Source organism: Pieris napi, chromosome 11 (assembly GCF_905475465.1).
Source record: "Pieris napi chromosome 11, ilPieNapi1.2, whole genome shotgun sequence".
Classification (NCBI taxonomy): domain Eukaryota; kingdom Metazoa; phylum Arthropoda; class Insecta; order Lepidoptera; family Pieridae; genus Pieris; species Pieris napi.
In genome coordinates this window covers 4787202-4814277 of record NC_062244.1, presented here as the reverse complement: position 1 = coordinate 4814277, position 27076 = coordinate 4787202, and the positions used below count along the sequence as shown (strand labels likewise).

Here is a 27076-nt window from a genome sequence, read left to right as displayed (position 1 = left end):
AAACTTATTTGTGAATTCTAGATGTGTTGCGATATATGAAAAACGAGCTAAGTTTCCTGTTTATGAAGCAGTAACAATCCAGAGTCAACCTCATCCACATTAACATTTAAGTGATTAATCAGGAAATGAGAAATTAAAAAAAAAATCTAATAATTAATTGTAATTTTAAATTAAGTTATATTATTATTAAGTGAATGTGATAAAATAAAAGTTTTATATAAATGAGACGTTTTATTTCAAACATAGCCAAATTCACTTGTGAAGTTGTACTTTGTCACTAAATTATATTTGTTTAGGCAAGTTGAATGACTTAATGACATTGTTAGTAAACGACTCAGACGTTTGAAATAATGATGTGATGTTTAGTAAAACCACCACTAGATGGCGCGCAAATAAATTATCAGATAATTAAATAAATAGCATGGCTAATAAAATCATAATCAAATAAAACAATCAGTCAAATTCAAAACAAGTATATTTTAATTTATTTTATGCCTTATAAATTCATAAATTTGTCAAATTAACACTAATACATATGCTTGATATTATTGCGATTAAGAAATATAATTGCTTCACCGATTCGTAGTTTCAAGTGAATTATATTTTTAATTTTCAAACTGTAAAAATAATACGTACTTATGCTACTAGCATTGATTTAAAATAACTTCAAGTAAACCAGTTACAATAGGGAAAACCACAAGGAAGATGGTTTTCACTAAATTAAAAACGAATTATGACAACTTTTTTTAAATAAACCTTTATGACCATTATGTTAAGGCTTATAATTCAATGAATTGAAACATATGTTAAATATAATAACTTGTTTACGGTCAATCTCTTGCTTGGTGTTGTTGTGTGTGGATTTATACGATCAATTCTAGTCAAGAGAATGTGTATTAATTTCATTATTAATGTTTAAACAAAGTTCATGTAGTAATATGAAAATGTTCTTAATCGGTAAGTTGTAGTTATATTTAACCTAAGTTTATAAGTTATTCAGTATTTAAGACTCACATAAAACACGTGAACAACATGGATAAAATATTTTCGTCCTAATAATTAACTAAATAGATAGAGACAAAATCCTTTAAATAGTATCTGATATAAATTGTTTTGTCTATAGAAAATTACACGTTAAACGTCAAATGGTTCTTTGAACATTATCTATGTTTTATAGTACTTAGGAGTAGTGTTATAATCGAAATTCCGACATTAGTAATTTTCGCCTGAGTTTCTCGCAATAATCAATGTTAAACTATGACTTTTTTGTCGCTATTACACGGAGAATGAATTAACTGAACTGAGTATGAGAACAGTGATGCCACCTTCGGGTTTTCTTCCCAAACTTACGGATGTCCAGGTGTTTTTTTAGGTGGTACTTTATTAAAAAAAAATCTTAAAAAAACGCACAATCCTATACATTTATATTTATTTATTTTATACTACTTGAATGTATTTTTAATGCATATTTGTACTTTTAAACTTTTGGGGTTTTTAATCGATATTAATTATGGGTACACGAAGTTGGTCGTAGTAACATTATGTAGGAGTTGGCATCACTGTCTGAGAATCCAGTGCTCGGTCTATACCAATACAAAAAACAGATCAATCAGATGGAATACGTCATAACAATTATTTAATTACGCACACCATTATTATGTCTAAACAGGTATTCACCTTCATACTGATATTTCCACAAATTCTTAAAACAATTTGTTATTGATAATTCATACAATAATTATTGCGTATCATATAATTAGGCCCAGGTCAGTATTATAAACATATTTTTTTTCAGTTTTACAAGCTTTATTTGTGTTTGTCGCAAGCCAGACAGCCAACGACTGGTCGAACAATGGACGGCAGAATGAACAGTATTTTTATTCCGTCCCAAATAACCGTATGAATGATAACGGTATTTACTACCCTACTGAACAAGTTCAGAGGTATAACTACAATGATTTGCAAAGTCAGGATGGATTTTCGGGGCTGCAGTCACGATTTTCGAAACCAAATGTTCTCCAAAATGTGGAGCCACAGAAAGAACTACTTAGCAATGTCAGCCACGGAGTTACAAAATTAGGTGTCACTTTGTTAAGGGTAAGAATTATTTCATAAAACTTTAGAGGTGTCAAGGGACACCCGGATGGAACGAAATTCCTTACGATTAATTTATATGTTAATTGGTATCTTACATTCAATCTTACGACGAAAAAACAAAGCCACCATCACGAGGTGTTCTCAGGCGGTCACCCATCCAAGTACTGACCTCGCCCGACGTTGCTTAACTTCGGTGATCGGACGAGAACCGGTGTATTACAATAGCAAATAGCAAAAGTGTCGTGACAACTTTTCGTAAGAATTTTTTCCGTCTAGCCCCCTTTCACAACGCGCAATAAGGAACTTCGTTCCAATAAAAATTAAATAGTAGCAGAGCTGGCATTCTGCTATCCAATAACGGAAAATTTTCCAAAATTGGTATAATGCTGTATTATTTTGGAGTAATGAATTGTATGTAATTCGAAAATCTCTTCAATCAAAATATCCATGGAAAATTAGCTGTTTGCTCTGAAAAGATCGTTGCAACAGAATTAGAAATGACTACCCCACGCCTTGTGTTTTGTTTCTACTGTGAATTAAAGAACGTTCCACAAATTAAATGTTTCACGTTTTTTGTGTTGTCTAATAATTTTCTGGTATAAAATTTCAGAGTGCAGTACAATTACAATCTGGAAACATAATGATGTCTCCAACATCGATAGCGACGCTTTTGGCTCTGCTGCAGCAAGGAACCAATGGTGGAGCGCAACAGCAGATCACAGATGCATTAGGCATGGCGCCAGAGATAACAGCACCTATATATCGACGTCTCACCATTGATATGAGGGTAATCAAAATTTTAGTAGAAGTCTCGAAGCGTCAAATTAATAATTCCTTTATATGTATGGTATAAATGCAAAGTTTTATCATAATTACCCATTATCGTTTTATATTTTCTGATGATCTTTTTAATTTACCAAGTGTATGTTCTAAATAGTAGAGTTGGCCTGGTGGCTTCAGCGTGCGACTCTCATACCCGAGGTCGTAGGTTCGATCCCCGGCTGTGCACCAATGGAATACTTTCTATGTGCGCATTTAACATTTGCTCGAACGGTGAAGGAAAACATCGTGAGGAAACCGACAGTCTTAGACCAAAAAAAAAGTCGACAACGTGTGTCAGGCACTGGAGGCTGATCACTTACTTGCCTATTAGATTTAAAAAAAATGATCATGAAACAGATTCAGAAATCTGTGGCCAGGACCTAAAGAGGTTGTAGTGCCACTGATTTTTTTTGTAATTTCTAATTATTTACAGAAACGGAATTCTCGAAACGTACTCAACGTAGCAAATAATGTTGTTGTATCCGATTCCTTTGACATGGATCCCGCCTTTAAAAGCACAGCAATTCGTAATTTTGGCAGCGAAGTCACTCCAATGAACTTCGCTAGAGCCGATGATGCTGCGAATAGGATAAACAAATGGATTGCGGATAATACCAACCAAAAAATCACTGATATGCTCTCACCAGGTACGACTACAGGTGGCGTAGAATTATAAGACAGTTGCTAAGTGTTACACGTGTATTTTTTTATAATATACTAGTGGACCCGACAGACGTTGTCCTGCATGATATTTCAAGCGATTAGTAAAGCAAAGTATGATAGTACCGACTGCAGCGCCATCTTGCGGGCTGATTTGTGAATCTAAACCATTCCCAGATCCCCTTGAACACACACAAAAAATTTCATCAAAATCGGTCCAGTCGTTTGAGAGAAGTTCAGTGAGATACACACTCACAGAAGAATTATATATATAAAGATTCACAAAAGTTTAAAAACAACATCTCCGGAACATAAAATTTTCACATTAAAATATTTTATAGAGAGGAAATGTCAAGGACTCGAAATTCCGTTAAAAAGAAACCTATTATAGGATTTATGTGAATGTCTTTTGAAAAAATATGTTAACTCATCTGCGTTTAGCTTGAAGCACTAGGTTATTATTCTCAACAATTAAAAACCATTTTTTTATAAATACATCAATAATCGCTCTTATTTCGTTATATTTAATAAGTCAAAATATCGTCAATATACATTGCAACAAATACCTTACTGCATGTTTACATTTTAATTCGTTACGAACGTAAGAAGTAAAAACAGTTATAGGTATAGGATTCATTAGTTAAAGAAATTTTGTATCCGATTTAAAAAGCGCATTAACGAGCAAACTAAGATACAACACAACAAAATTTCTAAGAACACGTACCTATATTAAATAACGTTAGATATTTTTGTAGACAATGGTAAAAATTATTTTCAGAAATTTTCAATCCAACCACTCAACTTGTACTTGTAAACGTAGTTTACTTCAAGGGGCTTTGGGAGACAAAATTCAAGCCAGAAGCCACGCAGCCTCGAACATTTTATTTGAAAAATCGCCAAACTGTGACAGTACCATTTATGCGGATGCGACAGTCTTTCAAATTTGGCGCCGATGACAGAATTGACTCTCTTGTAGTTATTTTACCTTTTGAAGTAAGTACTCACTCTTACGACGTACTGGATACCTACAACCCACCTAAATGTTATCTTGACCTTTGTAGTCTAGTTAAGTAGGTTAGGTGAATTCCCAATTGAAGGTTGGAAGAAAAATTGAAGATTTTAGATCACAAATGTCAAAATAAGTAACGAAGGAAACATGTTTGTTTCATGCCCCATTTAAGGGGGCTCTTTAAGTCTCTTCAAGACTTTCATATATTATTGCATGATTTTTTTTATATAATAACTATCCACTTATATATATAACTTTACTTTTTGGTGTTGTATGAGCTATATAGTATAGTGTGAAAATGGTAATGAATTTTGATATAATTGAAACGATGACGTTTTCATAAGTTCATAACAATGCGGGCGTCGCGTCGCGCATCGTGTAGAGATAAACGTCTAGATTGAACAGATGTGAATCACCGTAACCACTTGTTGAGGGATGAGTCAGAGATATTTCAGTATGACAAAATTTCCTAACTATTATTCATTATTATATAGACATCAAACTTTGTTTTAAAATCTTTCATTTCCGGAATTGAGGCCGTTAGAATACGCGTATTTCTTCGAGATATAACAAGATATTTTTCTAATAAATCCAAGAGATTGTTACATATTATATGTCATGATAATCTTGAGATAAATCTATACTATATTTTTATAATTACAATGTTTATATTGCAGTAATGTTAAAATTTATTGCAGAGGTATCAATATTCTTTAGTTCTCATAATGCCCAATGAAGGCGTTACTACTGAAGAATTATTGTCTAAAGTCACAGACGATGACATCATTAATTACCATGAACTACAACCGGTGGAAATTAATATTGAGATTCCGAAATTTACAATGAAATCTGATACAAACCTGCGGCCAGTTTTGAAAAATGTAAGTTGTTTTGCAGAGAAATATATTTGTTATATTTGCAGTTTTACCCAATGCTTGGTTATGTATTATATATTATGTAAACTGGGACCCTAAGTTCACCTTTTTATAATTTATAATAGTAAGTAAGACCGATTAAACAAGAAAAATAATCAAGGCTTATGCGTCTTCGAAGCTTTTGCCCTCGTACTCTGTAAGTAGTTTTTGTAGGCAAGTTCAATGTCGCTTTCTCAATAGACGTAGTGCGGATGGGATATCAGGGAAGAAAAACTTGTTGAAATCGGGATCGCTGTTTGTATCGCAATTGGAGTAAGGGCTCTGATAATTTTTCCTCCAGTTAGAGATATTATGTATATTTACTGACTAAAATCACTAGAGAAATCGACGACTCGTAGCAATTAATTTCTTTTATATTTGTTTAACAGATGGGTGTAAACAACATATTCGATTCCCAATCCGAATTAGCCGGTATCGGGGTATACCGAACCTACCCGCCACAGATTTCTGATGCTCTACATTCTGGATACCTATCCATCGATGAGCAAGGAGTCACAGCAGCTGCAGCATCAGCATTCGCAGCAGTTGCGCTTTCTTTTGAGGATCCACTACCACATTTTAAAGCCAATAGGCCGTTCATTGCCATCCTTTGGGATACACAGTTCACAATACCGTTGTTTATGGCTAGAGTTGATGATCCATCCGTTTTGAGATGATTTTGCTATTATTTAATATTGTCTTTTACTTATGAAAAGTACTCTACGTATCACGGTGGTATAATTTTTTCAGTTAAGTTTAAATTTACAAATGTGTTTTAATATTGTAATAGTTGTTACTGGTGCTTTAAGTAATTAAAGTTAATGGGATTTTAATATACTTATTAACTATACTTATATACCCAACTTATACTTATATAACGATAACTTGAATTACATTATTCAGGTATATAATATAACTAGCCGTTTCGCGCCCGCTTTGCTGGACGAATTAAAATAAATTTTATGTTTCATTATTTTATTTTTTTTCATATTTTTATTATTCTTCTTTTTAACTTCCCGCTAAGAAAATTGAAATATTTCGAAAATCGAGTTTTTAACAGATGTTGACGTTTAGAGGTTCTAGGAAGCCTCCCCGAATGTTTCCGCGGTGAAGTCCGTATGGATAAATTTTCATAAAAGTAAAACAGCAATAAAAAAATGAAGGAACGTTGGAATTTTTAGTTAGTTGTTTAGGCGTGATTGAGCCTCAAACGAAGACCATTTTCATTATATATATATAGAAATAAGGTATTATGACGTGACAAGAGGCCTTCCATATGCCAGTGGTTAACGCAAGTCAAGTCAAAATCATTTATTCATTTTGGTAACACGCTTGTAACATGTTCAATTACTGGCGAGACAGTTATAGTATCGGGTGGGCACGAAATAATTACGAATGTTTGCCTATTGAACAGCCGCTAATGTTTCTCTACGTGCTTGATTACGGCTTTTTAAACCTTGTGGTCATAAAAACTGGTATTTCCAACTCCAAAATTGTAAGATAAGAAAAGAGATTATATAAAAAAATAATTTATTACATTATAAAAATTATTCTCTGAGGTACGAATATCACAATCATTTTTTCTTTTGTCGTTTAAAGTAGTTATAAAAGAGATCATCGGGGAAAATTCTTAGCTTTCCATTGTAAAACGATTCTATTTCCGCTAAAGATTTTCCCTCGGTCTCTGGAAGGAAGAAGTACAAGTAAATTGTGCCGAGAAAGCCGAAGGCTGCGTACGTTGCAAAGGCACCCCACAGTTTCGCATATGTTTCGAGATCGATCAGAGTTTTTGATGCAAGGAAAGTAAATAGGTAGTTACTGGCTGCGGCTATACCTTGGGCAGAAGCTCGACTCCTGCAAAGAACATTTCATACACTGGTGAATTTATAAATTCTAAATTCTCCCAATTAGCCCAAAATATATAAAATTCCAGTCGGTTTAAATAAGTTACGCATTGGTCTAGGCTCTTAGGCCCTTTCTCCACTGCTCCGGTCCGGCGTCGGATACCGGAATGAGTCATGAAAAAATATCGGAAGGCCGGATTGCGCTCCTCCACTATATCCGATCCGACAATAATCGAGACTTGTATATTTATCATGCAACACTTATATTAACTAAAACCCATATACTTTATTTTATTAATAAAACGTTCTAAATTCTGAATATTTTATTGCCCTGGCAAGTAAATTACTTTTTTTATATTGTCTATCTTAAAATATTATAATCTACTTAATAGTTCACTGTGAATAATAATTTATAACCTCTTGGATACTTGGGTATACTTGGACCGATAAAACACGGCGTTCCGATCTAGCAAGTTATCGGATCGTTATAAACCGGATGCCGGAGTAGTGGAGAAGTACGTAAGTACTGTCGTGAGTTTCTAAATCGGATCGGTAATTAACGTTTGCCGGACAGGAGCAGTGGAGAAACGGCCTTAGTGTGGGTAAAACGGAGGTCCTGAGTTTGTTTCCATACGAATATTTCCATAATAATATATAATAAAAATATGGGACTGCCGGGTGGGCAATGTCATTCTATGTCTTATTTTAGGAGTTCTACCACAGAATAGAGCATATGGCATGTTTAAGAGATAATTATTCTTCACAATTCTTATTATAAGAGGGGTCTATTTACCTTTCATTACTTATTACAATAATATTGCAGTTCTGAATTAGATCCATAACGGATGACCCAGTAACCCACTAACCACTAACTTACCGCTGTTAATATGACTTACCTAAATGGAAAGACTTCTCCAAGCAGCGCCCAGGGTATCCCACAGGCCGTGAACCAGGTCAGCAAATAGAATAGAACCAGCGGTGTATAACTAGTCACTTTAGGGAAGGTAGTGACGTCATATGAGAAGACTTCTTTTCCAAGGTGAATCTTTGCATAAATACTAAGACCCATGCAACAGACGGATGTCATGAAGAGCGCAGATATGGCCAGTTTTCGTTTTCCTAATATCTTTATTGCTATTATTACGAATGCACTACTAAGGCAGGTAATAATACCAACCATCATCTGAAAGATGGACAGAAGTATTAGTACGATTCTCACCTATAAAGAAACACATTACTTTATAGTTCTGATTTTTTCATGAAATAAAATAAATATTGGAATCTAAATGAGCTAACGTAAAAGGTTTTAAATTTAAAATTGATTGATTTTAATAACTTTTAAGACTTCATTAGGAGAAATGATTTTATTAGAAAACGCGCCACCAAAGAAGTCCCGCGGCGAAAAAATCTACTAATTTAGGGGGAATAAAAAATGTTTTTATGGCGTCAATTTATTTAGGCGGTTACTTAGGTACGAGTTACTTAGCAAACATAATCACGAGCTCGTAAAATTATTACCCTATCATTGCGATCTAAACCGGTCGAAAAAAATATGGAGCCTAATGAAAAGAAAAGTTGCAGAAAAAATGTTGCTCAAGGTGCAAACAGAAAAATACTAGAATTAATAATAACGAGCAGTTTTTGCAAAAACAACACTTGAAAATTTTCAAAAATGATAGGTTAATATACAAATAGATAGATTTGTGATTGCGACAGAAACTGATAGGGAAAAGGACAGATTTGTGATTGCGACACAAACCGATAGGGAAAAGGACAGATTTGTGATTGCGACAGAAATCGATAGGGAAAAGGACAGATTTGTGATTGCGACAGAAACTGATAGGAAAAAGGACAGATTTGTGATTGCGACACAAACCGATAGGGAAAAGGACAGATTTGTGATTGCGACAGAAACCGATAGGGAAAAGGACAGATTTGTGATTGCGACAGAAACCGATAGGGAAAAGGACAGATTTGTGATTGTGACAGAAAGCGATAGCGAAACATTATACGAAGCGATAGTGACTGTTCGTCAGGCAGTTTAATAACATTTATTCGACTCTACCTCTACGAACTATTGTAAATTCTAAATTATTGATTTATTAAACTACATAATACAAATACATAAGAGAATGATTAACCCCTTGATCTACTCAAAAACGCAAATTTTAATTACTTGTAAATCTTTTAATAATAGAAAATACATTATGGGTAGATAATTGAACATTGGCAACGCTGACAGTGCCAGGTCTATGGCTATTTATTGCTTTAAAGTAAATATTTTTCTTTCTTTTTTTATCTTTAGCACTGACAGTTGAGTGAGTTACAAAAGTTATATTTATATCATATTAGTTAAATTTATTAGCTCTATATATTTTTAGTTTTATTTGAATGCTTCATCGATCCGATTTGTATGAAGTACCGACTTCTTTGGTGGCGAGGACTCTAATTTTACACAACACGAAGGTCTCTTGTTTACTACCTTGTTAGTTTTTGAAACTCACCACAATTTGTTTGCCATTCTGAGGCATTCCAAATGCTCCACAGATATTAACCATGTTGGGTTTGATAGGTGTCAATCCACTCAACACGTAGAATAAAAAGTAAAGCATAGTGAGTTGTAAAGGTCGTAGTGTCTCTTTACAAAAAATTACGTATCTGAATTTCAGAAGAGTCCTGGAATGAAACAATATTTTGGCTGAATTGTTTTTAGAAACATCTCTTCATCTCCGTTGTTCTTCGTGCTATGATGTTATATACCAGCAGATAACAAAATATGTATCTCGGGAAGATTCGTGCTAATTAAATCGAATACAAATATTTTTCTATCTGAGTAATGCGAAATCCGCATCTCGTGCCGATATAAATCGGATACGAAAGGAAATTACCATTTGATAAATCTGAATCGATATTTCACACGCTTTAAATCATTAGTGTTTTTAATCTATATAATCACTGATAATCCACAGGCGCTACAACCCTATATGTGTCATGGCTTTCACAACGGATGTACCGTTTCTTTGATAATTTTTATTTCAAACACAAGTAGGTAGGTATTTCTGGATTTGCGACATGCCGGTATCCTGACGATATTTTCCTTCACCGTACTAGAAAGTGTTAGATGCGCACATAGGCAGAAAGTACATTGGTCGGGAGGGAAAGCCAGGGATCGAACCTATGACCTCAGACTTAAGAGTCGCACGCTGTAGCCTTGTGGTTTGTTTTAATGATTACAAATTATAAATAAGTAGATGCCACGTATCAGTACGTTAAAAACAGATAACTTTAAACGACTAATATACCAGTTATTGTATAATTTTCTTGTATGTATGCGCTGGTTAAACATGACGGACGATATTAATAGAAATGTTGTCACATCTTATAAATCATCAGTAAGAGTATTTAAGATCTTGTAAAGTAATTAATTGCCCTCTTAGCTTTTATTTCTGTTATACATTTTATCTAAGACATATTTGAAATGAAGTCATCTCCGTATCGGAGTGCAAATTTCAGATAACTGAATGACATAGAATAATTATAACTACTAAAGACGCCCTGGGATCAATAGTATATAAATAAATAGTTATAGTTTATATTGAAATGAATTAAACAATCGCGGCGCTTCTAAAACTAAGCTTGCGTGACAAGAAATACAGCCTTGTAACGAACAAAATCGAACAAAACTGTAACGATGCCTCAGCCTACAGATTCGGCAGATATGGCTCCATGTGACTTTTTACTATTTCCAAAAATAAAGAGAACATTAAAAGACCGTCGTTTTACAAGCATAGATGACATTAAACGCGAATCGCTGAAAGAGCTAAAGCTATTACAAAGATCGAGTTTAAAAAGTGTTTCGAGGATTGGAAAAAGCATTGGCACAAGTGTATTATATCCGAGGGGGATTATTTTGAAGGGGACAAAATATATATTGATTGATGACAACGAAAATTCTCGTTAATTTTTGAACACACCTCGTATGTCTTATTATCCTGTTACAAAATGTATGATATGGTTATGATAATATTGTGTAATACCATTGTTTATGTATCATAGATGATTTCCACATAGTTGCACGATCTCGAATAATTATAATGTCAATTTGTCCTGAGTTATGTGTTAACAATTTGTTAGTAACTAATAATATTGGATTACACTTGATTTAATTAGTTTAAAGGTTTTCCAAGACCGAGTAAGGCGGCTATTGAGACTGGTCATTGCCAAAGGAGATATTGCAGAAGCTATCTATTTTCAGTCAGATGGGACGGATGATTCGACGCGACCGCAGTATTGCGAAATGAAGCTTACGATATGATTCACAGCTTTACGTACTATTTTATGTTTTTTTTTACGCTTATGGCAATGATAAAACTCGGTGTTATGGTCGTGTATTGTAGTCGAGGTTTAAGATTTTTTTTTATAATTCACATTGTTTTTGTAAAAGCTACATGATAAATAATTTTAGTCGTACCTTTTAAACCAATTCATAGAGGCGTGGTCACAAGTCGTTATGTCCTGGTCGTTATTGGTACATATGACACAATTTCTCAGATTCTGTGAATAGTCGGCGAGCTGATCAAATTCTTCTCTCACATTTTCTGGTTTAGTCCAACCACGGAGGTAGCAGAGAGATTTGAGGGCTTCCTTCTCTTTTCCATTAACTAGAAGCCAAACAGGCGTTTCTGGAACCTGAAAATAAAAAAAATATTGATAGTAAATAACTATTGTAATAAAAATTCCATTATGTAGTCTCCTACCCATATAAAAGAAGATTAAGTTTTTTAGTTATAGAATATTATCGAAGTTATACTTCTTAGGGAAAAACGATGGGAGTAAATTTTTACGATGCACTCGAACACCGTCACAAAAAACCGACACCCTGACGTTAGCTATAGCTACAAACGTATAATAATTTTTTTACGTAACGTATAAAAAGAATTTTTTTCTTGTTAAGCCAAAGAGGTATAACTTCCAAAGCGTGTACATAATAAGTACACACACGTTTTTTTTATTAAGAAAACTACTTCAAGGTCAAAAAGTCAATTATGAAACATACCAAAAGAACTAGGAGCATAGACGCGAAAGGTAATGAGAGACTGATGAGAGCCGCGTAACGCCAAGTTACCAGGGTGCCAAGTAAATACATCACGAATACACCGAGAGAAATGAAGAGCAGAGTCAAAGTGCCCAGAGCACCTCGAACAGCTGGCTCACTGGAATAAAAATATATGACATATTTATAGCAGGATGTAGTAGGGTCCGGTCTTCAGCAATTTGGGTTGAAAGTTCGAGAATACAAGATTTTTCTTTTTATTTCCAAAGAGAATTATCTAATTAATTACTATTGCAATTGCCAATGCATAAGGGACCCAGAAGGGGTGGTAGTAGGTATAATAATATGTAGTTTATTAGTTGTAAATTAATTGTTAGATATGGAGAAATACCACACATCGTTTAAAAAATAAAAATAATCTGATTTCTGAATCTGTTTCATGATAATTTTTCAATCTAATAGGCAAGTAGGTGATCAGCCTACTGTGGCTGATACACGCCTTCGACTTTTTCAGTCTAGACAAGCCGGTTTTCTCACGATGTTTTCCTTCATCATTCGAGCGAATGTTAAATTCGGACATAGAAAGAAAGTGCACAGCCCGGGATCGAACTTACGACCTCAGGAATGAGGTCGTGAGAGACGCAAGCCAACACTGCTCCCCAGTGTTGGCCTAGTGTCCATCTAATATATAAAATTCTCGTGTCACAATGTTCGTTCCCTTACTCCTCCGAAACGGCTCGACCGATTTTTACGAATTTTTTTATGCTGCATATTTAGTAAGTCTGAGAATGGCACAACATCTTTTTCATCTCCCTAATTGAATTAAAAAAATATTTCCTTGATAATATTATATTTATTTTATATATGGTAAAACGAAGTTTGCCGGGTCAGCTAGATAGTATATAAAATAATACCACTATTCAACATTCTTAGTAGGTAGGAGAAGAAAGTAAAGGAAAGTACCATAAGTGTCCCTGTGGTTTTGAAGTAAGTAGCCTTGGACACCATGGTCTACACTGCCAAAAGAGTGCAGGTCGTTTTTCTCGCCATGCCGCGCTAAACGACATTATACGCCGCTCTCTTGCCTCCGTCAATGTTCCAGCAATTTTGGAGCCAACAGGCATCGCAAGAGACGATGGCAAGCGGCCGGATGGAATGTCTTTGATCCCTTGGAAAATGGGACGGGCTTTAGTATGGGATGCTACCTGTGTAGACACCTTTGCCCCGTCTCATCTCCTTCGGACAAGCCAAAAAGCTGGCGCGGCCGCAGAGCAGGCAGAAAATAACAAACGGCACAAATATAAGAGTCTTTCCTCCAACTTCAATTTTGTTCCCTTTGGAGTAGAGACTCTTGGGCCGTGGTGTTCAAGTGCACAGGCGCTTATTAAAGACTTAAGTTGGCGCCTGGTAGATAGTACCGGTGACCGCAGAGCTGGCACTTTCCTGGCTCAAAGAATAAGTCTCGCAATACAGCGAGGAAATGCTGCCAGCGTTAAAGGTACCTACACTGCCACAGGGACCAAACTTTTTAAATTTGTTTTGATTTTCATTTTATTTATTTTTAATTATTATTATTATTACTTTATAGGTTAAGAAAATTGTAAATACTGTATTTGTGTAAATAAAATTTGATTATATCTATACTACTAATTATGTACTAAATTAACATATTATTAAATTACTATAATATTATAATTATTAATAAAAATATTCAAACCGACCTTATTTCACCGACATATGAATTTATTGGCGCTTCCATAACGCCGGAACCAAATCCTAGCAATCCATTGGCTAGGAATAGTGATGGTAGGTCCCATGCAAAATACATGAGCGTCCATGCTATTAAATGTGGTAAATTGACTAGAAAAGTTCCTTTTTTTCGCCCCACATAGTCCACTAAAGGCCCGGAAACCAAAGCTCCAAGAGGCTCTGCCAGGAACGAAATACTGCCTGAAAAAAATATAAAATTGGTATGTAATATGTATATAATTGGTAATGTAAAAATTATCTTTAAATAAAACAGCCATGGCCAAGTTTCAATTACGTGTTTACTCTGAAGTTATTATATTCACAGAGATCACCAAAATATTAAATGTTGTAAAAATGTCATAGTGCCAATAGACAAAGCGACCTTTGACCTTTTCCTAGAATTTCGTAAGTAAATTAAGTAAAGTTCTGAACTTTCGATGATTTTCATGATTCAGATGTTTTATCCATTGTAAGGCGAAAAGTAAAGCTGACTACAAGATCAGCGAGTGGATTTTTCGACTGCAAAAGTATTTTGATTTTATATAATAAAATCTATAGTAAAAATAGAAAATATGTATTTTCCAGCACTTTAAATTGGCCATATAGAGTTATTAAACTTTGATTTTCCAGTAATATCATAATTATTTTAATATCTATTATTCGGGATAAAAATGTTCAAACAATATGTAGCTTGCAGCTCGTTTACGAGTAGGTATTGGTTTATTCAGTTGGTATCAAGGTAACTTATTTTGCCAGAGCTGCAGACGTAAAAACTTACTGCAACGACATAATCCCGATTTATAAAAACTTCTTACCGAACCATGAGGCCTGAGTGTCATCAAGTGATAGACCTTCCTTGGCATGTAATAGATCAGGAAGTGCAATTGTTGCGAAGCTTGTAGCCATGCCCAAGTTCAATAGTAGGAGATTTGGGGACATGCATGCTATAATCTAAAAAATCATGTTATAGTAAAATTAATAAACAGCAAATAACTATTGAGTATGTTTTAGTAAAAGATAATAAAAACTATACACTATTTTATTAAAACCGAAGGCTATATGTGCCGTCATTCTATTGGTTTCTATATTGGTTGATGTTTAAATTAAAAGCATGTCTTCAACCATAATTAAAAATTAAATGTTGGTATATCAATATAATATGGTTTAAGCATTCACAAATATATTTTATTCTATCTAAATTTTTTTAAATTCCAGTTTCCCTGGAGGACTTTAATAATACCTTCCGATCTAAAAAGATAATGTGCTTTTTACAAGACAACCAGTAAAATTTATTCTTTATTTACTTCCTTCTTAGTTGATTATTCTTGCTTTAAAGGTCTCGGACTTGATGCCGGATATCCGTCACTTTCAAGTTGCATTAATTGAGATATTTTATAAAATAAACCCACTTTATTTGCCACGTAAAATTAGTAGAAATCGATATATGAATAATATAATTAGCAAATAGGTTGAGGTTAATTAGCGTGACTGTATGTAAAAACTAATTAATACGAATATGATTTTAAGACAATATTATTTACCTTAATACCTTTGCTAATACTAGCACAGTGTATGAGGGCGCCTTTCGACTGAATATAATTGATCCATTAAAAAGAGGTACCTATCGTTTCGTGTGTCTGTGATTGGACTATAAAGTTAACCAATTATAATTTGGAGCGGATACTTATTATATAAAAAAACTTAAAAGTTAGTATTTTCATTTTATTGTGTTTTTAAATTATCAACTGTTCATGACAAGCAAAGTTGATATTATTCTTAATAAGTACAGGTTATTAGAAATATGTATATTGTAATTCGAAGGTAGAAATAAAAGTATTATAAATTTACTTTTGTTTTAAATACTGAGGTAACCAATATTAGTATTGTCGAAAGGTTTTATCAGAAAGAGATTCATTTTATTACAATGTGTTACAAAGAACTAGGCCTTTCCCTAGTTTTTTGTAACACATTGAAATTGTTTTTACTTTTCACACAAAATAGTTTTTTATAGTCACGAACAATAATATTATAACTGTAAGCTAGATTATTGTGCCTTATATTCTTAATTAAGCTGACAAATTTACAACCAATTTTTAATCTTATTGACATTGTGTCACAAATCCAAGTAAAAAAATAATAATTCTTACTATTAACTAAAAGAGAATTTATGTTCAGCTAAATTCTAATATAAATTATGAATATATTTTTATATTTTACAACAATATTTCTACTACCGTAATTTTGTTGTTTTTAGTTAGTTTTAGTTTTTACTGTTTGCTAGTGTTTAATTTGTTCCTTGCTAGTTTGAAAATTTTATGTTCTTGTGTAATTGTTGTGTATGTGTGTAAAAATTGTGACGTCATATTTTCTTGTATCTTTAAAGCTGTAGTTTTAGGTCTTATAAATAAATATAATAATAATAGTCAGAAGATTGCGCCAATTGTTTAATATATATCGCGGCCGACTGGAACTTTTATTTGATGTAGGCAAACTTCAAATTTTTTAAATGTTAAAACAAAATGCTATAATTATTTATTGGGATCTGGGGTTAGGTAAAGTTAGGTTAGTAAGAAGTGTGACCCAGTTAGCACAGAGACCCGATATAACGTAAAAAAAGGCCTGGGAGACGGCCGGCGACGTGATTACGCTTGTTATCCACTGTGAAATTCCTACAGGATTAGGCAACATGGTAGTTGGACTGCGCGCAGTAGACGCTCTTGACAGGGGTACAAATAAAGTAAACGTTACCCTGCCGTCCATAAAGTGAGCCGATGGGTTTTAGTGGGTAGGGGTCCATTGCAGTAACCGGACCGACACTCACACTCCTCACGTCTCTTTAACAAGTTGCCTCGCTCGGGGGTCGGCAAATAGATTTCCCAACAATAAAATAAAGGTAGAGGTCATAAGTTTCAATACCCTGCCCATACTTCAGTACAGGACAATAAAAATCATAAGCCTGCATTAATCTGTTTTAAATATAGTAAAGAAAACACTTTTTTTACCGGATTGAAGTTATGTATTGCGTGCGTGGTCACGGCGACTGAAGACAAAGACAAAAGGTGTTGAATGTACTGTGAACTTACAAAACGGTAAGTGCGTATTAAGAATTAATCTCAATTGCCCTTAAGAAAATACTTGATTGCTCTTCTTGAAACAATATTATTTACATAACAATAGGTATTACGTAATGGTAATGACTGAGACGTATTGTTAGTACATAACGTTTTGGCAGTAGTGTTGTAGTATATATTGTATACGGCAACGCAGGTCTGCGTTACAGTTTCTTACAATTTAACTTCTACTGAAATACTTTTATACTTGGTGTAAGTAGACCGAATGAATACATTAGATTATTTTTTGTGATTATAAATAACTTCAAATCGTAATAATGTTTCGTGGTAATGATGTGTGTAGTTCGTCGTTGTTAGACTCGATATAGGTATTGGAGCTGCAACCTTGAAACTCAGCAATCGGGTGTGAAACTTAAATGATTGTTAGAGAGCCCAGACGACGTCCCAGGACTGGACATACTTGTTAAAAAAATCGTTAGAAATGTGATACCCAATGCCTTAATCCGATGTATGAAACCAAAGACAAGAAATCATTACTTTATAAGCCTATCTAGATTTTCCCGATAGCCTAGGATCACAGGATCAGTTTAGCTCAAATGTAATGGCTCTTAAGTTTAAATATATTTAAGGTATATTTTTCTGGACCAATGTAAAACCATCAAAATAATAATTATACCACAAAATAATTGCTCCATAAAACTACTATTTGGTTAAATTATAAAGTGGATTCATTTAGTTAATAATAATTATTTTATCTTCAAAAAAATATAACCTTTAAAAGTATTGTTAATGCGGAATTAATTAGTTTTTAAAATATACTTTAATTGATATTTCAAATATCAGGAGCGTCAATGTTTCAATTGGTTTGTGACGTTTTACGTACAATTTTAATGGTTATAATGTTATAGTGTATATGTCACTGGCATTAGTATATAAGTTAGTTAGTTAAATATGTTCGACGTCCTGGTGGACAGAAAAACTGTGTCCAGTTTGTGTTTCCACCACCAACTTATTTTCTATTTAAGATCATGTATATAATGTATAAATAAATAAAAAATCTGTGAAGGTCATTTTGATCAAATTATCCAAACCGGTATACCCACAATTTTTATATAGTTTTGTTTAATTTTTATTTCTTATAATGTTTAAATTACAAAGAAAAAGGTCAAAAAAAGAGATAAAAGATAGAATAATCGTGACATTAAAACATAAGTATCACCTCACCTGTGATCCAACAGATCTGAGTCGGCTTACACTCTGGGCTTCATGTATATGTTTTATCACCATTTTGAACTTTATGATATAGTTATTTACGATCAATTTCTTATAAAAACATAATGCACTATATGATACTATTCTTATTGATACTATAACGGTTTATTCTTAAAATAATAAATTTAAAAGAGCGCGCACAACAATGCGCTGTCAATCACTCCAAGTCACCTGCATTACTCCACCGTTTGTGGTTAAATGATGCTTTTCTATGAATTACCGCGATGTCTGTGCCTAATATCTTTGTTGATAAGCAAATAGGTATCTCGATGGGTTTATTTTTGAAAACTATACAATTTCTGAAAGATGTGAATTTATTACTTACATTGTGAGTCCTTGTTTGCTAAACGGGTATTAAAGAGGTATGAGGTGAGACTACAATTGAATTTTTCTTCTTAGATAATTTATCAATTTGAATATTTTCAGATTTAAAAGAAATGTTTATGAATACAATAAGTTTTGTTTGATTAAGTTTAATTTTCGTGTACAACAAAAAAAGTTTTAATAAGAATATTTTTTTTAGTAATTAGTATCGTTATTTACGAAATAGCTACTATCTACACTGTAGATTCTACAGCCTACCAGGTTACAGGCAAATGATCGTACGAGTAGAGAATCATTGTATGCTCTAAGATATTTTTGTATTTATATTGATCCATATTACCTTCAATCTTCCGAATGGGTCCAACTCCACATCCGGAAAAAACACAAAACATTACAAAAAAAACATTATTTGCCTAGTTGACGCATCACAACTTTTGGCCAATTTGAACAAAATAAAATTCAGATTAAATTTTAAATTGTCGCAAAAATAATAGAAAAAGCCAAGAAGGAAATGTTATTCTCCAATTTCAAAAAAAGAACGAGCTATGTTGCTTTTTAAAATGTTGTAATAAGGCGTCCAAGCAGCTAGTAACAGAAAATAAACTCCTACATCTCTTAGACTCATTTTGTAATAAAAACTAAGGTATGTTTTATATTTTATGCATGTAATGAGTTTTTTATTTGAGTGGCTATATTGCATTATTATTAATTATTGAATGTGTATATTTTTTACGAACGTTTGTACATTGAAGGTATACTTTCTTTGTACATAAGAAGTGTTCGAATTATATGACCACCACTGTATATAAAGATAAATAAATGTAATAGATTTAAGTTTTGTTCCAGTAATTATCAATATCCCATTGAATATTCAAATGTTAGTCCTATTCATTCACAAGAAGGCTTCTATACCCTATTATGGCAAGCCTATTTACGTAAATAATCAAGAACATTTTTAACGCCTGGGAGGAAGCACAAGATGCCATTGGAATCTTTTGCGACCTTTCGAAGGCGTTCGATTGCGTAAACCATGAGACTCTTCTGCTGAAACTTAATCACTACGGGATTAAGAACAAAGCTCTGGACTTACTAAGATGTTACTTGAAAGACAGACAGATTAAAGTTCAGGTTAACGGCATAAACTCATTAGGGTCTGAAATTACAATGGGCGTTCCTCAAGGTTCAATATTGGGTCCATTCCTCTTTTTAGTATACATAAATGATTTACCCCAATTAGTTCAGAACAAACCGAAGATGGTGTTATTTGCAGATGACACATCATTGATTTTTAAAGTAGATCGACGGTCACAAAATCATAACGACGTGAATAACTCTATTCTTCGGGTCCAAAATTGGTTTACGGAAAACAATTTGGCACTGAATGATAAAAAAACTAAATGTATTAGATTTACGTTGCCAAATGTTAAAAGTAGGGAATGTGACATAATGTTGAATGAAGGAAAACTGGAATTTATTAATCAAACGGTTTTCCTAGGCATCACGCTAGACGAGAAGTTACAATGGGGATCTCATATCACATCTCTTGCGGGGCGGCTGAGCTCAGGCGTTTATGCGGTTAGAAAGATAAGATATTTAACAAATGTAGAAACTGCGCGTTTGGTCTATTTTAGCTACTTTCACAGCATAATGTCTTACGGCATTTTACTGTGGGGTCGGGCTGCTGACATAGAATCCATTTTTATTTTGCAAAAGAGAGCGGTCAGAGCCATTTATAATCTACGTCGTTGCGAATCTCTCAGGGAACTATTTAAAAAGATTAATATTATGACAGTACCTTGCCAATTCATTTATGAAAATATTATGTATGTAAGAAAGAATCTACATCTTTTTAGTAAAATAAATGAAAGACATAATTTTAGTACTAGAAATAAAGATAAAATAGCTCAACCATCTTTCAGATTAGCCAAAGTTCAAAACTCATTTATGGGGTACTGTGTGAAATGTTACAATAAAATACCTTGTGACATTTTAAAACTAAATTTAAAAAAAAAAGTTTTATTAAAAGTACACTTTGTAAACAAGCATATATCAAATTAGATGATTATATTCAAGATAAGAATGCTTGGTCCTGCTCCATAGGACAATCATAGAGCCTGGACAAAATCAAATTGGTTGCTGATTTTTTGCTTTAACATATTTTTGTTATTTGTTTAACAGATGGGTGTAAACAACATATTCAATTCCCAATCAGAATTAGCCGGTATCGGGGTATACCAAACCTACACGTGACTAGAGGCCTCCCTTATGCCAGTGGTTAACGCAAGTCAAGTCAAAATCATTTATTCATTTTGGTAACACGCTTGTAACATGTTCAATTACTGGCGAGACAGTTATAGTATCGGGTGGGCACGAAATAATTTAGAAATTTTGCCTAATGAACAGCCACTAATGTTTCTCTACGTGCATGATAACGGCTTTTTTAACCTTGTGGTCATAAAAACTGGTATTTCCAACCCCAAAATTGTAAGATAAGAAAAGAGATTATATAAAAAATTAATTTATTACATTATAAAAATTATTCTCTGAGGTATATATATCACAATCATTTTTTCTTCTGTCGTTTAAAGTAGTTAAAAAAGGGATCGTCGGGGAAAATTCTTAGCTTTCCATTGTAAAACGATTCTATTTCCGCTAAAGATTTTCCCTCGGTCTCTGGAAGGAAAAAGTACAAGTAAATTGTGCCGAGAAAGCCGAAGGCTGCGTACGTTGCAAAGGCACCCCACAGTCTCGCATATGTTTCGAGATCGATCAGAGTTTTTGATCCAAGGAAAGTAAATAGGTAGTAACTGGCTGCGGCTATACCTTGGGCAGAAGCTCGACTCCTGCAAAGAACATTTAATACACTGGTGAATTTATAAATTCTAAATTCTCCCAATTAGCCCAAAATATATAAAATTCCAGTCGGTTTAAATAAGTAACGCCTTTGTACTTAGTGTGGGTAAACCGGAGGTCCTGAGTTTGTTTCCATAAAAATATATAATAAACTAGCAGACCGGCCAAGCGTTGCTGTGCTAAAGAATTTTGTTATATTACATAGTAGTAAACTATGCAAGGGAAACGGTGGGGACCACCATGCTTTATTGGTGGTTATGTCATTAAATTGTAGCTTATGTGAAACGTTGGTACTTTCAACACAGCGCCATCTGTTAGAATTGTGACTGTTAAATAATAAACAAATATTTTGCAATAAAATAATATTGCGTGTATAAATTGAGATGTAAGCTATCCTTTCTTTTAAGTTAGATCAAACTGCACACGGTGTGCAAATTTGATTGATATCGGTTCCGTAGTTTAGGAGTCCATAGCGGACAAACAACGTGACACGTAATTTATATATATTAAGATATGGGAGCGCCGGGTGGGCAATGTCGTTCTATGTCTTATTTTAGGGGTTCTACCATAGAATAGAGCATAGACAATTTTTCTTTACAATTCTTATTATAAAAGGGGAATTTACCATTAATTACTTAATACAGTATTATTGCTTCTGAGTTAGATCCATAACGGATGACCCAGTAACCCAGTAACCACTAACTTACCGCTGTTAATATAACTTACCTAAATGGAAAAACTTCTCCAAGCAGCACCCAGGGTATCCCACAGGCCGTGAACCAGGTCAGCAAATAGAATAGAACCAGGGGTGTATAACTAGTCTCTTTAGGGAAGGTAGTGACGTCATATGAAAAGACTTCTTTTCCAAGGTGAATCTTTGCATAAATACTAAGACCCACGCAACAGACGGATGTCATGAAGAGCGCAGATATGGCCAGTTTTCGTTTTCCTAATAACTTTATTGCTATTATTGCGAATGCACTACTAAGGCAGGTAATAATACCAACCATCATCTGAAAGATGGACAGAGTGTTAGTGCGATTCTCACTTATGAAGAAACATTTTATACCAAAAATGGATATTTGGCTTAACATAGAAGTATATTTGTTTCCTACCTAACGTAAAAGGTTTTAAAATTTATTGATTTTAATAACTTTTATGACTTCATTAGGAGAAATGATTTTATAAGAACCCGCGCCACCAAAGAAGTCCCGCGGCGAAAAAATAAACTAAAATTGACAAGCAGGCAGTGATGCCAATTTGAGGGTTTTCCCCCTAAATTTTGGGGGAATAAAAAATGTTTTAAGGGCGTAAATTTATTAAGGCGGTTACTTAGTTACGAGTTACTTTGCAAACATAATCACGAGCTCGTAAAATGATCACCCTATCATTGCGATCTAAACCGGTCGAAAAAATATGGAGCCTAATGAAAAGAAAATTTGCAGAAAATAATGTTGCTCAAGGTGCAGACAGAAAATTACTAGAATTAATAATAATGACCAGTTTTTGCAAAAACTACACATGAAAAATTTAAAAAATGATAAGTTAATTGATATACAAATGGACAGATTTGTGATTGCGACAGAAAGCGATAGAGAAATGGACAGATTTGTGATTGCGAAAGAAAGCGATAGCCAAACATTTCGACACAACTGATAATGAGGATAGTGACTGTATGTCAGGCAGTTTAATAACTGTAAATCTTTTAATAATAGAAAATTACATTATGGGTAGATAATTGAACTTTGGCAACGCTGACAGCGCCGGGTCTACCGGACTTCTTTGGTGGCGAGGACTCTAATTTTACACAACACGAAGGTCTCTTGTTTACAACCTTGTTAGTTTTTGAAACTCACCACAATTTGTTTGCCATTCTGAGGCATTCCAAATGCTCCACAGATATTAACCATGTTGGGTTTGATAGGTGTCAGTCCACTCATCACGTAGAATAGAAAGTAAAGCATAGTGAGTTGTAAAGGTCGTAGTGTCTCTTTACAAAAAAATACGTATCTGAATTTCAGAAGAGTCCTGGAATGAAAAAATATTTTGGCTGAATTGTTTTTAGAAACAACTATTTATCTGCGTTGTTCTTCGTGCTATGATGTTATATACCAGCAGATAACGAAATATGTATCTCGGGAATATTCGCGCAAATTAAATCGAATACATACATACATTTTTTTGCGTACGAAAACAAATTACATAGATACAGATACACAGCGCATTTCTGTATTTATGTAATGCCAAATACGTATCTCGTGCCGATATAAATTGGATACGAAAGGAAATTACCATTTGATAAATCTGAATCGATATTTCACGCGCTTTAAATCAGTAGTGTTTTTAATCTATATAATCACTGATAATCCACAGGCACTACAACCCTATATGGGTCATGGCTTTCACATTACATCCGTTTCTTTGATAATTTTTATTTCATATACAAGTAGGTAGGTATTTCTGGATTTGTGACATGCTGGTATCCTGACGATGTTTTCCTTCACCGTACTAGTGAGTGTTAGATGCGTACATAGGCAGAAGGTCCATTGGTCGGGAGGGAAAGCCAGGGATCGAACCTATGACCTCAGACTTGAGAGTCGCTCGCTGTAGCCTTGTGATTTGTTTTAATTATTTCTAATTATAAATAAGTAGATGCCACGTATCAGTACGTTAAAAACAGATAACTATAAACGACTAATAGACCAGTTATTTTACAATTTTCTTTTATGCGCTGGTTAAACATGGCGGAAGATATTAATAGAAATGTTGTCACATCATATAAATAATCAGTAAGAGTATTTAAGATCTTGTAAAGTAATTAAACACTTTTATTGCCCTCTTAGCTTATATTTCGGTTATAAATTTTATCTAAGACATATTTGAAATGAAGTCATTTCCGTATCGGAGTGCAAATTTTAGATAACTGAATGACATTGGATAATTATACTTAACTACTAAAGACAAAGAAAGCCCTGGGATCAATAGTGTATAAAAAAATAGATATAGTTTATATTGAAATGCCTCAGCCTCCAGATTCGGCAGATATGGCTCCATGTGACTTTTTACTATTTCCAAAAATAAAGAGAACATTAAAAGGCCGTCGTTTTACAAGCATAGATGACATTAAACGGGAATCGCTGAAAGAGCTAAAAGCTATCACAAAGATCGAATTTCAAACGTGTTTCGAGGATTGGAAAAAGCGTTGGCGCAAGTGTATTATATCCGAGGAGGATTATTTTGAAGGGGACAAAATATATATTGATTGATGACAACGAAAATTCTCGTTAATTTTTGAACACACCTCGTATGTCTTATTATCCTGTTACAAAATGTATGATATGGTTATGATAATATTGTATAATACCATTGTTTATGTATCATAGATGATTTCCACATAGATGCACGATCACGAATAATTATAATGTCAATTTGTCCTGAGTTGTGTGTTAACAATTTGTTAGTAACTAATAATATTGGATTACACTTGATTTAATTAGTTTAAAGGTTTTCCAAGACCGAGTAAGGCGGCTATTGAGACTGGTCATTGCCAAAGGAGATATTGCAGAAGTATTTGGTTGTGTTATGTACATCCTATGTATACCTATCTATTTTCAGTCAGATGGGACGGATGATTCGACACGACCGGAGGAGAGCACGACGATATTATTGACAGCTTTACATACTATTATATGCTTTTTTTACGCTTATGGCAATGATAAAACTCGGTATTATGGTCGTGTATTGTAGTCGAGTTTTAAGATTTTTTTTAAATAATTCACATTGTTTTTGTAAAAGCTACATGATAAATAATTTTAGTCGTACCTTTTAAACCAATTCATAGAGGCGTGGTCACAAGTCGTTATGTCCTGGTCGTTATTTGTACATATGACACAATTTCTCAGATTCTGTGAATAGTCAGCGAGCTGATCAAATTCTTCTCTCACATTTTCTGGTTTAGTCCAACCACGGAGGTAGCAGAGAGATTTGAGGGCTTCTTTCTCTTTTCCATTAACTAGAAGCCAAACAGGCGTTTCTGGAACCTGAACAAAAAATATTGATAATAAATAACTATTGTAATAAAAATTCTATTATGTAGTCTCCTACCCATATAAAAGTAGATTAAGTTTTTTAGTTATAGAATATTATTGAATTTATACTTTAGGGAAAAACGATGGGAGTAAATTTTTACAAACACAAAAAACCGACACCCTGAAGTTAGCTATAGCTACAAACGTAGAATAAAACTTTCAAACTTCCAAAGCGTGTACATAATAAGTACACACACTTTTTTTTATTAAGAAAACTACTTCAAGGTCAAATAGTCAATTATGAAACATACCAAAAGAACTAGGAGCATAGACGCGAAAGGTAATGAGAGACTGATGAGAGCCGCGTAACGCCAAGTTACCAGGGTGCCAAGTAAATACATCACGAATATACCGAGAGAAATGAAGAGCATAGTCAAAGTGCACAGAGCACCTCGAACAGCTGGCTCACTGGAATAAAAATATATGACATATTTATAGCAGTATGTAGTAGCTCCGGTCTTCAGCAACTTTAAAACAAGATTTTTCTTTTTATTTCCAAAGAGAATTATCTAATTAATTACTATTGCAATTGCCAATGCATAAGGGACCCCTAAGGGGTGGCAGGGGTGGTAGTAGGTATAGTAATATGTAGTTTATTAGTTGTAAATTAATTGTTTGTCAGATATGTAGTCTAGTCGACAAGTTGAAAATGGAACAAAATAGAGATACTGCTCTTAAAATTATGTGCGATAGCTCATTGGATCCGGAATGACGTCTAGAAAAATGTACTAAAAGCGTGTATTAGCACATAAAACATTGCAAAAGTCATAGACAATTAAAGATGAAAAAAAAATGGCATTTAGTTTTTTGCCAATATTTAATAAACTATTAATATTAATGAAAGAGGAGGAAATTTCCAATAAAAAACTCCTGACTCCCGGAACTCTATCTCCATTATTTATAATATTAATTTAACGCTGAAAATAGGTCTGCGCGTGACATTTTTAGGATTCGCGCGTGGCGTCAAAAGCGAGTACGGCACATTAATTAATTTATTTAAGGTATTGAATATTTTTTTTTAAATTTGAAAAAATTATGGTGTGTTCTGAACACTATAATTAATTTATTCCCGTTGAAAATTTTACTTAAAGTTAATTTTTCAACAAGTTAAATAATTTTTAACTAACGAAATTTTCTCGAACGACCGTCTTAATTGTAAGTGAAAAAAAATGTTTAAATAATTTTCGTAAAAATATTTCGCTTCGTAGAGCCTTTCTTACATACATACTTAACAAGATCGTGCCATAAAAGTTAAAAAAATATTTATACTTTGTTTATAACAATTTTTTTACTTAAACAAAAACTTAAAAATCCATGTAA

The 27076-nt window shown here is 33.6% G+C and overlaps 4 protein-coding genes across 5 annotated transcripts in view; 2 read left to right on the top strand and 2 right to left on the bottom strand.

Moving 5' to 3' along the window:
- The first annotated feature begins 810 nt into the window (after nucleotides 1-810).
- LOC125053541 (antichymotrypsin-2-like) lies at nucleotides 811-21378 on the top strand. 2 transcript variants are annotated; one of them, XM_047654923.1, is made up of 7 exons: nucleotides 811-957; nucleotides 1796-2097; nucleotides 2708-2884; nucleotides 3353-3566; nucleotides 4358-4572; nucleotides 5287-5469; nucleotides 20994-21378. In XM_047654923.1, exons 1-7 carry the CDS (start codon nucleotides 912-914, stop codon nucleotides 21063-21065), a joined length of 1209 nt encoding a protein of 402 aa, XP_047510879.1. In that variant the 5' UTR covers nucleotides 811-911; the 3' UTR covers nucleotides 21066-21378. The 2 variants fall into 2 exon arrangements, with proteins under 2 accessions (XP_047510879.1, XP_047510878.1); XM_047654922.1 differs by lacking the exon at nucleotides 20994-21378 and adding an exon at nucleotides 5892-6475.
- On the bottom strand, nucleotides 7019-18699 carry LOC125053539 (facilitated trehalose transporter Tret1-like). The gene is made up of 8 exons (XM_047654920.1): nucleotides 18444-18699; nucleotides 14964-15099; nucleotides 14121-14349; nucleotides 12403-12559; nucleotides 11818-12035; nucleotides 9851-10022; nucleotides 8243-8529; nucleotides 7019-7356 (listed from the first exon to the last, which is right to left on the bottom strand). The coding sequence occupies exons 1-8, from the start codon at nucleotides 18504-18506 to the stop codon at nucleotides 7077-7079; spliced, it is 1542 nt and encodes a 513-aa protein (XP_047510876.1). The 5' UTR covers nucleotides 18507-18699; the 3' UTR covers nucleotides 7019-7076.
- Nucleotides 18585-27076, top strand: part of LOC125053544 — a 24564-nt gene continuing 16072 nt past the window's right edge. The window contains exon 1 of the mRNA XM_047654931.1: nucleotides 18585-18860. The gene's annotated coding sequence lies outside the window, so the exon portion shown is untranslated. The remainder of the gene's footprint in view (nucleotides 18861-27076) is intronic.
- Nucleotides 21321-27076, bottom strand: part of LOC125053538 (facilitated trehalose transporter Tret1-like) — a 13432-nt gene continuing 7676 nt past the window's right edge. Inside the window, exons 4-8 of the mRNA XM_047654919.1 lie at nucleotides 26008-26164; nucleotides 25491-25708; nucleotides 23525-23696; nucleotides 22395-22681; nucleotides 21321-21658 (exon numbers count right to left, since the gene is read on the bottom strand). Coding sequence (XP_047510875.1) covers nucleotides 21379-21658; nucleotides 22395-22681; nucleotides 23525-23696; nucleotides 25491-25708; nucleotides 26008-26164 — 1114 coding nt within the window. The 3' untranslated portion in view covers nucleotides 21321-21378. The remainder of the gene's footprint in view (nucleotides 21659-22394; nucleotides 22682-23524; nucleotides 23697-25490; nucleotides 25709-26007; nucleotides 26165-27076) is intronic.